Source organism: Pipistrellus kuhlii, unplaced genomic scaffold, assembly GCF_014108245.1.
Source record: "Pipistrellus kuhlii isolate mPipKuh1 unplaced genomic scaffold, mPipKuh1.p scaffold_m20_p_9, whole genome shotgun sequence".
NCBI classification, from domain to species: domain Eukaryota; kingdom Metazoa; phylum Chordata; class Mammalia; order Chiroptera; family Vespertilionidae; genus Pipistrellus; species Pipistrellus kuhlii.
This window is the reverse complement of record NW_023425595.1, coordinates 19754788-19768920: the sequence shown is the minus strand read 5'-3', so window position 1 is coordinate 19768920 and position 14133 is coordinate 19754788. Positions and strand designations below refer to the sequence as shown.

At 40.5% G+C, this 14133-nt stretch overlaps 1 protein-coding gene across 2 annotated transcripts in view; it reads left to right on the top strand.

Moving 5' to 3' along the window:
* NELL1 (neural EGFL like 1) overlaps positions 1-14133 on the top strand; it is a 622937-nt gene that overhangs the window by 7214 nt on the left and 601590 nt on the right. For both annotated transcript variants that reach the window (XM_036427674.2, XM_036427675.2), the window contains exon 2: positions 1433-1561. In XM_036427674.2, the coding sequence (XP_036283567.1) occupies positions 1433-1561 (129 nt within the window). The remainder of the gene's footprint in view (positions 1-1432; positions 1562-14133) is intronic.

Sequence of the window (14133 nt, the reverse complement as noted above, 5' to 3'; positions counted from 1 at the left end):
CCCTGGGTATATCATGCTGCAAAACTGTCCAACCGGGGGGTGATGGTGGTGGTGGTGATGGTGTTGGTGATGGTGGTGATGGTAGGAGTGGCTCTGACACAGCCTTAGGGATTTGCCATTTCTTAGCCGGGGCAATAGTGGACTCAGGACCATGTCTCTGCATTAAAGTTCTCCAACAGTAGTCAGGGTCTAACTTTCTAGTTCCATATCTGGAGTCCAATGGATGGAATTGTACACTTGTTCCAGGGACTCCTTTTTGGCCAGTCCCTCTGCCCCTTCACCAGGGACAGGCTCTCTCTCCATGGCCCTCCTCTTTACACAGATGGTTGAGCCTGATGAGTAGGGCGTGCTCGCTGAGGTCTTCATTGGTGACAGGGGGTCAGATTTCTCTGCTGTATCTGACTCTGATGCCACGATTCTTAGGGCTGCAATTCTGTGTCCACAGACCCTAGATCTACAAAAGCTCAGACACACAAAGTTTCACCCTAGCCGGTTTTTCTCAGTTGATAGAGCATCACCTGCGGTCTGAAGGGTCCCAGGTTTTAATCAGTCAAGGGCACATGCCTGGGTTACAGGCTCGATCCCCAGTGTGGGGGCGTGCAGGAGGCAGCCGATCAATGATTCTCTTTCATCATTGATGTTTCTATCTCTCTCTCCCTCTCCCTTCTCTCTGAAATAAATAAAAAAAATATATATATATTTAAAAAGAAACCCAAAGTTTCTCCATTACTCACCTGACAGCAAAACCTATCCTGAGCTGTGCTCATTTGGTGGTGAAACTTGACCTCAATGGAGATGAGGCTATTTATAGTCTTTATTTAGCCAATTAGAGGAAAATGTCATACTTTTTGCTCCAGAAATACTGTATTTGATTATGGGGTACTGATTTAGGTTTTGCTGAAGATGTTGCATAATATGTAGTATTATATTACCTTTCTAATGTATGATATATTGTGAATCTGAACTATATTAGCCCCTTAAGGTTTAGAACAGTGGTCAACAAACTCATTAGTCAACAGAGCCAAATATCAACAGTACAACGACTGAAATTTCTTTTGAGAGCCAAATTTTTTAAACTTAAACTTTTTCTAATGCCACTTCTTCTGAATAGACTTGCCCAGGCTGTGGTATTTTGTGGCAGAGCCACACTCAAGGGGCCAAAGGGCCGCAGTTTGCTGACTACTGGTTTACGACAAGGGATTATCAGTCTTTAACAAATGGGGGTTTGTGTGGGAAAAGGGACCAAGAAATTATCATGTCAGGGGGATAACTGAGCAGAGTTGCCTTCTTTTCTGTCCAGCAAGAGAGCATCCCAAGCATCATCACTGGCTTCCTCATATTCCCGGCCACTACTGGCTTCTCTAATTTCTGTTCCATATTCCTGCCAGCAGTCTGCATTTGAAGCCAAGACAGCTCTTTGTTTCTTTTTCAGTGCTGGGCTCTGGGATAGATCCCGACCTTCAGATGGATATTATCACCGAACTTGACCTCGTGAACACTACCCTCGGCGTCACACAGGTGTCCGGACTGCACAATGCCAGCAAAGCATTTTTATTTCAAGGTAAAGGCGCTTCTTCCTTGGCACAGGGCAGAGCGTGGGGATGAGGGCAGCCTGAGGAGTGCTCACCTGGTGTGTATTTGTTGGAAGATCATCTCTGCTGTGTCTTGTGTTACTGTCATAAGGAATGCTCAGGAATGCTGAGGGTGTTCACATATTCCGGAGCTGTTCTGATGGTGTGAGAGGGGGCATGACAGGACATGAAATAACTGCTTTGCAGTGAGAAACTTCTCTGTGGATTTAAAAAAAATGTTTCTATTGATTTTAGAGAGAGGAAGGGAGAGGGAGAGAGATAGAATCATCAGTGATGAGAGAGAATCATTGATCAGTTGCCTCTTGCATTCCCTTTACTGGGGATTGAGCCTGCAACCCAGGTATGTGCCCTTGACCTGGTTCATGGGGTGATGCTTAGCCCCTGAGCCACAGCAGCTGGGCTCTCTGGGGATTTTGGTGGGGATGTAAAGTGGAATGAATTTGCAAAGTCCTTGAAAGCCATTGCCAGCCATGTTTTTTTTTCTTTATTATCTGTACATTTACCTAAAACTACACCTATTCCTGCATCTCTCATCTAATGGACAGATCGTGAGCACAGGTGTCTTATGGCTCTGTTCTCTTGGGGGTGCTGTGTAGTGGGTGATGCCCACTACAATTGACCTCAGTTCATTAAATCATCCAACAAGCATCCAAAGGCGGTATCACGTGCTTCTTCAATGCATGGGCTCCAGAGCTTGAGGGCCTGGGATCAGACTCCTATCCCGCCACTAACAGGCTTTGAGGCTTTGGGCAGTTACTTATCTGACTCTGCTTGTGTCCTCATCTGAAATATTACTCATACTACCTCTTGAGGCTGTTGCCAGAAGTGAATCAAGTGATGTGGTTAAAAGAGTACTGGCACTAGGGAACCCCTCAGTAAGTACTAGCTATTATTAGGGAACTCCTACTGTGAACCAGGCAACATGCTAATAGTAGGGCTACTAGCAAGAGTCATAAGCGAGGTACAGCCCCTGCTCTAAAATAGAGTGAGGAAAACAGTCATTACACAGGGATTCTTGAATTCCAGTTGTTATATTTAACAACTAATGGGATGTAGAGGTTGTCAAAGAAGAGTAGCAGGCAGACCTGGTTTAACTGGCATGGGGAGAAGTACCCTCAAAAAGTGCTATGTCTTTTGAGACTCGAAAAATGAGTAGAAAAGCTGGTGTAGGAAAGGGTGGGGCTCAGAGCATTGGGGGAGAGGAAATAGTACCTATGAAGGTCTCAAGGCAGAAAGCGGAGGAGCATGGCTGAGGGTGGTAATTGGCTAGAGAGGTAGGCAGGGGCTGGGTTGCACTGGGCCCTGTGGGCAGAACTGGTTTTCAGCTGGGAGCCATGGCTGTGGGGGACTGATGATTGATAGGCGCAGTGTCCATTCTGATCAACGGGCGGGGATGTTCTTGTTATTGACAGTTGTAAATATTACTCCAGCCTGGAGGCCAGGTTAGTGGTTTTGTACTTTACTCTCAGAGCAGTGGGTGGGGACGGGGAAGGAGGGGCTTTGTGGAGGCTGGAGCAGGAAGTGACCCGATCAGAGGTGGTGGGGCAGCCTGGATAGACCTCTGTGAAATGCCTGTCAGGATGTTTTTATGTTTTCTTGGCCTTTTGTGAAGATAACAAAAGGATTGTTTTAGAGTGACTGAACCGTCATGGTGGGGTGAGATTTGCAGTGCAAGTAACTTAAGCATTCAGTTATTACGTGATGACCCATAGGAAGACCCAAGTATATTCATTTCCACTTAGTCTTACTGAGGAATCAAAGGAGGTATGCTGGGTGTGGGTAGGAGAATACAGAAGGAGTCCTCTCCTCTTTGCTGTGCATCTGCGCAGATATTGCTGCATGGCCTTGACATTCTTTGCCAGGGCAGTTGCTGACACTTGTCCACAGAGTTGCTGTGGGAGCCGGGCCTGTCTGTGAGCGTCGTGAGGGCAGAGGTCGTGCCTCTCTAGTTCCCCTTTCACCTCCAGGGCCTGTATTCGGCATGGCATATAGACCTTTTGAGTTGAATTAAAATTCCTTCGTTCCATAATGCAGTTAACTACAAAATAAAGAAGGAATGTCTTCTGTCCAGTGTGTGCTACAAGAGGATCTTTGGCCTGCTCTCCCCACTATTCACTCATCTGTCTGTCCCACAAGTGTGGACATCCTGGCCTAGAACGCTGTTCTCTCACTGCTGTGTTCTCCGCTTTGGAAGCTGCCTCTGGGATTCCTACCAGGCTCTAGCCACAGGGAGGGGTTCCCGGCTGCTTCTGTGGGAAGAGTAACTTCATTATGGGAATTTGACTGAGGTCCTTGTAAGGACCATCATGATTACATTGTGCCCACTTGGGTAAGCCCGGATAATCTCTCCAGCTCAAGGTAATTTAATCACAGAGGCCGAAGTCCCTTTTGGGGAAACATAGTGTGAAGATATGGACATTTTGGGGACTTATTATTTTGCTTATCACAAAGTCTGCCCTCTGGTCCCCAAAAATTCATGCCTGCTGCATCCTAATGTCTCAACTCATTATAACAGCTAGGCAAACCCACCTTCAGCACTTTGCTTGGAAGTCCCTCTGCCAAATGCCCAAATTCATCACTTATAATTGCTTCCCTTATAAAAACAGGACACAATTTGGCTAAGATTTTGCTATTACATAACCAGGATCCCGTGTCTTTGAGTTTCCAATTCCAGTAACATGTTCCTTCTTTCCTTTTTAGCCCTCACAGGCAGTATTATTTTTATAAGCATTATAAATATTATTTTAAAATATATTCCTTTATTGATTTCAGAGAGGAAGGGAGAGGGAGATAGAGAGAGTTAGAAACATCAATGATAGGAGACAATCATTGATTGGCTGCCGCCTGTACGCCCCACATTGGGGATCGAGCCTGCAACCCAGGCATGTGCCCTTGGCTGGAATCAAACCTGAGACCCTTCAGTCCGCAGGCTGACACTCTATCCACTGAGCCAAACCAGTTAGGGCTATAAGCATTATTTATTTATTTTTATTTTTATTTTTATTTTTTTAAAATATTTTATTGATTTTTTACAGAGAAGAAGAGAGAGGGATAGAGAGTTAGAAACATAGATGAGAGAGAATCATTGATCAGCTGCCTCTTGCGCACTCCCCCCCCCCCCCCCCCCGCAACTGGAGACGTGCCTGCAGCCAAGGTACATGCCCTTGACCGGAATCGAACCCAGGACCTTTCAGTCCACAGGCTGACGCTCTATCCACTGAGCCAAACCGGTTTCGGCAGCATTATTTATTTTATTTTATTTTTTTTTAAAAAAATATATATATTTTTATTTTTTACAGAGAGGAAGGGAGAGGGATAGAAAGCTAGAAACATCGATGAAAGAGAATCATCAATCAGCTGCCTCTTGCACACCCCCCTCTGGGGATGTGCCCGCAACCAATGTACATGCCCTTGACCGGAATCAAACCCAGGACCTTTCAGTCCGCAGATCGACGCTCTACCACTGAGCTAAACTGGCTTCGGCTATAAGCATTATTTTTAATGTTCATATTTCTAATAGCCTGTAGACAATGATTTAGATGTTCACTAAGAAAATTGAGGGGTTCTATTTTTTTAACCACGCTCTTTTCCTTATTCTGAGTCCCCACCTATCACCCAGATTTCTACTAATGTGGGAGCCCCTTCCACATCCCGCGTGGTTCAGGGTTCCTCTTCAGGGTTCCGTGTTCTGGAGAAGGTTGCACACAAATGAAAAGAGACTGGAAAAGAGTTAATTTAGGAAAATGGTGGGCCAGGCGGGAGTCCACCTCTAGTGGGAGGACTACTACTGCTCTGGCCTTGCTATCCCTTTTATTGAGGCTATCGGAAGCACCCATGTCCTTTAGGCAGGAAATTCCAATAATAGACAATCAGCAAGAATTTACATATGATTAATAGGTGGAGGTTGCTTTAACTACCAATGTCTCAACTAAACAATGAGTGATTAGCTCTGACCATTCAGAGCAATTAAGGTTGACCAGCCTTCCAGATACCCTTTTCACATGTCTCTATTAGTGACAATGTTTGGTATACAGCATACTAACCGTATGTTCAAGGCAGTTAGGCTTTTTCTACTGTGGTCTTCAAATATGTTTCAGTCTCATATTACTCCACAAAGCCACTTCCTGATACCAAAATCTGTATTAGTTTCCTATTGTTGTTATTACAAATGACCATGAATTAGTGGTTTAAAACAAAACATACTTATTATCTTATAGTTGTGGGGGTCAGAAGTCTAAATAGGTTTTAGGAAATAAAATCGAGGTGTTGGCCGAGCTGTGTCCCTTCTGGAGCCTCCACAGGATAATCAGTTTATTGCCTTTCCCAATGTCCTGAGACTGCCACACTCTGTGGCTTCTGCCTACGGCTGTCTGACCGCTGCTTTTGTAGTCAGATTGTCGTCTCTGGAACTGATTCTTCCATCTCCTTTTCTTTTCTTATGAGGACCCTTGCAATTATACTGGGCCCACACAGATAATCCATGGTAATCTCATCTCAAGATCTACAACATTACAAAGTCTCCCCCACCCCCCTTCCCAAGTAAGGTTACACATTTATAGCTCCTTGAGATTAAGATGTGGACATTTTTTTATTGGGGTGCATAATTGTGTTTACCATAGGATGGTTACCCACTATTGGGCAGAAATATTAAGACTATAATGCTTCCAGGATATTCCAAATAAGTCCTACTTTGCAGCACAGCACAGTCCAATAGAAATATAATGTGATCTGTACCTGTAATTTAATTTTTCTAGCAGACATGTTAAATACAATAAACAGGTGAAATTAAATTATGTGGGTGGGCCTATATAATTAATTTTAATAATACTGGGTTATTATTTAACCCAGTATATAATACATATTATCATTTCCAAATATGGCCACAAAATTATTAATAGATATTTTGTAATTTCTTACAAAGTCTTTAACATCTAGTTTATATTTTATGTTTACAATGTATATTAATTTGGAAGCAAAATTTTCACCTGAAATAATTGCACTGTATTAGATTTAATAAAATTTAAACTCAAAAATGTTTATTTGCTAAGTTATTGCATACATATTAATTATCAGATTTTAAAGATTAAGTAGGTTTATTGAAGTATAATTGATTTATAATATATTGTTCATATTTGACATCTACAAATTAATTTTAAAAATATATGTCTTTTATTTATTTTTCTTTAATTTTAGAGAGGAAAGAGAGGGCGAGAGAGAAAGAAACATCAATGATGAGAGAACCTCATTGATTGGCTACCTCCTGCATGCACCCTACTGGGGATCGAGCCCACAACCCAGTCATGTACTTGAATGGAAATCCAACTGTGAACTCCTGATTCATAAGTCAATGTTCAACCACTGAGCCAACTGGGTGGGCTATGTATAACTTTCTGTCTCATTATTTTTGCAGTTGTTTTAGGGCTTATAGTTTATATCTTTAAATTAACACTGTCTACCTTCAAGTGATAGTCTACAATTTTATCTATGAGAAAATTTTAATAGTTTACTTCTCCCTTCCTGACCATTGTTCTATTATTGCTATACACTTTATTTTTACTCATGTTACAAACCCCATACTACATACATTGTTATTTTTATCAACTCAATTATAATTTGAACATCTATAGCTAATAACAAATCAGTCAGATATTTGCTCATGTAGTTACCATTATCTGTGTTCTTTAGTCCATTATGTCGATTCACATTTTCATTTGGTATCATTTTCATTCAGCCTGAAGGACTTCCTTTAACATTTCTTAGAGTGCAAGTCTGCTGGTGACAAATTATTTCAGATTTTGTATTTCTAAGAAAGTCTATTTTGTTTTCATTTTTGAAATATCAATATATTCTTTCTGGGTATAGACTACTGGGTTATCAGTTTCCTCCCCAATTCTTTGAAGAGGTTGATCCAGAGTCTTCTCACTTGTGTTGTTTCTGAAGAGAAATTTGTTGTCATCCTATCTTTGTTCCTCTGTAGGAAATGCAACTTTCCCCTCTGCTTTTAAGACTTTCTCTTTATCACCGATTTAAACAATTTGATTATAATGTATCTTGGTGTGGGTTTTCATCATATTCCTTGTGTGAGTGAATCTATTGAGCTTCATCAAATTGAGAAAAGAAATTGGCCATTATATATTCAAATTTTTTGCCCCTCTTCTTCTTTAGGAACTATAATTACATATATCTTAGGTTGCTTGAAGTTGTTCCACAGTTCAATGATAATTAGTTCATTTAAAAAATTCTCCTTCTTTCTTTCTGTGTATTGGTGCTGGATATTTTTGTATTCTTATAGATATTATTGACTTTTGCTCTAGGACACAGTTAAGTTACTGGAAAACAATTTGATATTTTTGGATCATACTTTTAATATTTCTTAGATGACCATGAGCAATGCTGTGCCAATAGCTAGAGTAGAGTCAATTATTTTCCATCCTTCAATATTCTACCCAATCCCCATAAATCATGAGATTTTCTAGTTTAACTGGTGGGAATAGGTATTGTTCTCAGTCCTGAATGTATACTGGGTACGGTAATCTTTTAGATGGTGGTTCTTTGTTCTTGGGAAATTTTCTTACATGCATGCACTTATCAGTACTCCACTGAATACTGATTGTTGGAAAGACCCCTATTTTTCTTCCCTGGGCTATGGTCTCCTCTTATGAATACTGTCCTGTGAAATCTTGGTGCTTTGGTCTCCCCAGATTGTCAGCTTCATTGCTTCAATTCAGGGAGATTGCTGGGCTCTACCTCAGTTCCTTCTCCCTATTCCACAGTCTGGGAACTCTATCAGAGCAGTAAGCTTGGGTAATTGTAAGGCTCATCTCTTTTGTTTTCCATCTCTCAGAGATCACTGCCCTTCATTGACTCATATCCAGTGCCTTGAAAACTGCTGTCTCATTGAATATGTATTTTACATTTAAATTCAAATTAATTCAAATTCAGATTTATTTCTTCAGCCATATTTCAAGTGCTCAATTGACATATATGGCTAGGGGTTACCATTTTGGACAGCGCAGGTCTGAAGAGGCTTGCAGATTTTATTGTTTTACTACTGCTCAGTTAACATGGGAAGGCTACACAATCCTATCTTTCAATGTTAATGTATCATAACAACTAGCAAGCTACCTAAGCTCTTTATCACCATTAACTCATTGATCTTGGGGTAATAATAGTACCTATTGTATATGGTTATAGTGAGGGTGAAATAAATTAATACATATGAAGTGCTACATCAGTACTAATCCCAACCTTAACTCATTAAATGTGAGTCCATACATTTTTAAGTTATAGGGTGTAACTTTGACCTTCTTCTCCTATGTGTATCAACTATCTTGAGTGTTAGTGATGTCAGATTTTAACCTGCAGAGATATATTGGATAGTGGGGGATGCAGAGGACTGGAGAGTGGGCAGAAGATTAGGGCTCAGTCCTTAATTTTATCCTCATTACAGCCATATAAGGAAAGTACTATTATTGCTGCCTTTTATCAATGAGTAAATGAAAATACTTGGAGGGAGTATTTAGGTTTGCCAGTGGACATGTCTCTTAATGTCTTCAAGCATCTGGAAATGAGAAGAATACACAGACTGATTGCAATAACTAAATGACAGTGAATGAGAAAGCAAATAAATAATAAAAACAAATTTATTATTCTTTCCTCCATTACTGTTTATTTCTTCTCATATTTCACCATCTCAGTCCAGCTCTGAGCTGACATATATTAAGAGAGTGAAACCCTTTGTTTCAATAGTAGCCTATTAAAATATTGATACATTTAAGTAGAAAGCTCACTTAACTGGAAATACTCCTCTAACCCAAACTCTAAAGTTTGATAGGATTTACTTTGGGGCTACCAAGCTTTTTAAGGTTGTCTTAGTTATTGCTGTTCTTGTATAGTGCACAAAATTAAATCAGGTTTTTATTTTCTTCTTGCCCAAAACAAATTATGTTGTATTAGGGATTGGGGGTAGGGGTATGGAGAATGAATGGCTATGTTTAAGACTGGTATCCATCTCCTGTAAGCTAATAAACATCCTAAATACCAGTATTAGCATTTTTTAATTCATATGAAACTGTATGGTTTACCACCCCAAGTCAAGTCTCCATCCATTGCCATTTATTTCCACTGCACCCTCCACCAACTCCCACTCTCGTCCCCCTTCACAATCACCATACTGTGTTCATGTCCATGAGATTTTTTTTTCTCCATTCCTTCCTCTGAACCAGCATTAGTCTTTTTAAAAATCATTTTGGAATACCTCTGCTTTGCCTTGACTGGAACCCAGAAGAAATGAGGGTTTGGAACAATACTTTTTGACAGTGTCTTACTGTCAAGTAGTTGGGAGGATGTGTCTGTCTATTGGTGTTTCATTTCTAAAAGCGAATTAGGATATGCATGAGTGAAAATTCTTTGTGTTGATTATTTCCCCCCGAAAGTGCTATCTTTCACGAGTTCTATTTTAGGAGTTTCTAAAGAGAAAAAAAATTAGATAGCATCTTTCAAGTAACTTGTTTTATGTGACAAGATAGAACAAAGGCTAATGTGGGATACTTGCAGGAGACTATTGAGATTTTTAGCAACTGTTGGCATGCTAGGCTTTTATACTAGATGTTGTGTAAGACACATGTGAATAAGGTGAAGATCTTGACCTCAGTGAGGTTCAGGTCTAGAAGGACAGACACTGCATGCCCTCAGACACTCTCATGTGGAGGAGAATAGAATTGGCTTGCAGTGGGGTATGGGTGAAGTCCCGAGTATGTAATTTCTTCTCTTTGGATAACCCAGGGAAGGCTCCTTGAGAGAGGAGGCGCCTGAACGAGGCCTTGGAAGATAAATGGGAATTAAATTTGTGGTTTCTGTTGCATAGGAGCACTGCTCAAGTGTATTCATTTTTACAAAGCGATGTTTGAAGCTTGAGCTATCGCTCTTAATGCTTGGAAATTTGAGTAAGATGGAGCTACCCAAAGGGTTCGTTTAATGCTGATCTTCCAGATTTCCTGCCACTCACCATTGCTCAAGTCTGAATTGTTTTTCCTGTTGATTGGATGCGCTTCGTTGCTAATTACCTCTGGGAGCATTTATGAGTCAACCTCACTTTGAGTGGAGTGATTTAGTGCAACTTTGCATTTAATCAATTAGTGGGGTGATTCAATTCACATACCAGCATCTCCCAAATATAGGTATTTTTGCTCTTGCCAAAATAAAACTCAAGCAGGCTGCTGGAGTGAAGTGGGCTTTTAAGTCTCTCTCTCGGGCAAATTAACACCTACGCTGGCATGTTTTGGAAAATCATTAATGGTTATGTGATTAGGTGTATATCATAGAGCAAATAAACTCTGTATTTATTTCCCAAATCTGAATATTTCTAACATCTGCACTGAGTCTATTTTCTCAGTCATTCTCCTTCTCCATCAAATAGCACAGTAAGGAAAGCAGAGATGGGGAGAGACAGCAGAGAATATAAAAAGATAAGCATTCTTTAGAAACTGTTAGGTATATGAGCCAATTCCATACTAACAAATTGAACACGGGCAAATCACTTTACTTCTTAGACTTTGTTTCCTCTTCAAACATTATTACCCCTTATATTGGGTAATAATGCAATGTCTGTGGTACAAGACATTTTTAAGGATTAATTTTGAAAATATAAATTTAGTAGAGGCCTGGTGAACAGATTTGTGCACTGGTGGAGTCCCTCGGCCTGGCCTGCACCCTCTCTCAATTTGGGACCCCTTGGAGGATGTTGGAGGCCTGATGTACGGATTTGGCCCAAACCCTGCAGGCCAGGGCCTCTATGTATGCATATAAGATCTTTGGTTAATCTCTTTCTTCTCTCCTTCCTCCCCGCTTCCCTCAGAGATTCATCAGTCTGTTCCATGTTTCCATGCCTGTGCATTGAGCATCTGCCTCCTGGTGGTCAGTGTGTGTCATAGCTGCCAGTCAAAGGGTCGAAGAGTCCAACGGTCCTTAGGCTTATATATATACTAGAGGCTCAGTGTATGAAATTTGTGCACTGGGGGGGGGGGGTGTCCTTCAGCCTGGCCTGAACCCTCTCACAATCTGAGACCCCTTGGGGGATGTCTATAGCCAGTTTTGGCCCAATCCCCGCAGGCCCGATCCAAACAGGAGGGAGCCTTGTCCTGTGCAATGAGCTTCTGTCCCATGGTAGACAGTGTGTGTCATAGTCCATAGACTGGTCTACTGGTCATTTGGTTGTTTAGTCATTCAGTTGTATATATATATATATATATATATATATATATATAATGAAAGTGATAAAAATGAAATTTAAATGCTAATAATAATAATTATTATTAAAAGTATTATTCAGAAAGCATACAGTGGACACCTACTATGTGTTAGGCTCTCTTTCAAGCATAAACAATATAGCAATGAGCAAATCAGGCAAAGTCTGGCTCTTAAGGTGAAACAGACAATGAGCAAATAAATAAGTGTAAAGTTCGTTCAGATAATTCAAAAAAACTTACATATATAGCTTTAAGAAACTTTTTTTTTTCTGAAGGAAAAATACACACACACACACACACACACACACACACATATTTATACTTGCAATTACTGCTGTACTTAATTCCTAATGAGAATGGATAACTTGTCTAAACTGGATTGTTTTTTAAAAGGAGCATTATCTCAACTTTTAAAATTTACTTGACTTTTAATTCTTCCACTAACACATCTGTGTATGCACTATTTTCCTATCCCTTGTACCGATGAGGACATTGGAGCCCCAGGGAGTTTCACTCCCTCACACTGTCTGTGGAGGCAAACTGCGGGTTTGAACTGCGGAGTCTGCCTTGGCCCCACTCCACCTCCTGGTTGTTTTCCTGACTCAGGAGAGTGGGAATGAATAAATACGGGCAACGTGATAAAGATGTAGCTTCTCTAAGAGTAACCGAAGGACAGCTGGCCAAATATCTCTTGGCAGGTATTTTAAATCAACCAGGACAGATGGCATCTTGTCAGCTGGTGAATTCTGTTTAATAGAATTTTATGATTCTTTCCCTTGGAGGGGCCTGCTGACTACCTGTGGATGAATGCCTGGTAATCTCTTTGGCTGCCTAGAGGGAGCATGCCAGAAAATCAGAATTAATACATAGGGCTACACTTTAATATGTATCCATTGGAGATGTAGTCTCCGTGGCCAGCTGACCGGGGTTTTCTTGAGAGAGCATTGTGGGAGAGTTGGATTGGCATGGACTGCGATGCTCTTCCATGAATGCTGTGATTCTTAATTGGGATTGATTTTAACACATTGGGAGTAAACTCTTCTCTGTGGGGACACATCTCCAAAATTATAATGCAAATAAGTGGAATAATATGATTTGATATGCAAATATTTTATTTAAATACAACTTCTCATGAATGCAGCCAATGCATGAAGTGGAGCCAAGATGTCCTGATGAGCTAGGATGGCTCAGTTCTCCTGCCTGCAGTCCGCTCACAAATAAGGCAGTGCGGGGTTGCAGAGCAGGCACGGGGCCATGAGTCTGGGGACTCAGGTTCTAGCTTGGTCTTCACGGTTGACTTTGGAGTATGTTACCTAACATCTCTGGGCTTCAAGTCTTTAAAGTCAGAATTTTTTATTTTGACAAGGAATTACTTTGCAGAACAAAGAGCAAATACAAGCACAGCGGATTATAGAAGGAACAATGCCGTGGCTGTTCCCAGATTCAACAAATGTTACCATTTCGTCCTATTTGCTTAGAATCTTAAAAAAAATCTTAAAAAAAGAATATTAAGTTCATGTGAATGTGTTTGTGTGTGTGTGTGCGCACTTATATGTTACCACATGTATATGTTTATATGTGTGCATATGGAAGAGGTAGAAGAGAGAGGGCATAGGTATAGTGACTAAGTCTTTGGGGGCCATACTGCCTAGATTCAAATCCCAGCTCTGATTCTTACTGGCTGTGTAACCTTGGACAATTTCTTTAATCTCTCACTTTTTCCATGTGTGATATAGACATTATAAATCTTCTGTCTCTTAGGATTGTTTTCTGAATTAAGAGAGTTGATTCATATATAATGTATTTCAGTGTATTATTGGAAATAACGGCAAACATTTAGTGCATATTAGCTGTTGCTTTGCATGGTTTAAAAATATATAAATAGCATCACACCGTATGGATCTTTGTGAAACTTAGCATTTCACTCACCATGATTCCTCTGAGGACGTATGCATCTTGTTTATTAATTTGAACTGCTGCATAACGGTTCACACATAACACTGTATTCATCCATTTGCCTATTGATGGAAACCTGGCTTAGTTCAGATTTCTGACATTATTTTCTCTGTTCAAATGCCTGGTCATTTGTCCAGCCCCATCACATAATTAATTCTTATTAAACTTAATGTGCACCAAGATCCCACGGAGGTTTGTTTGTATGATGTTTTTACTTATTACTGCTAAGCTCTGACTTCTCCCTTAAAAAAAAAATCTTATGGCAGTTGTTGTTTTTGTACCCACATTTATGTCCTTATGTTCATTACCATTAAACTTCATTACTATCCATAAAGGGA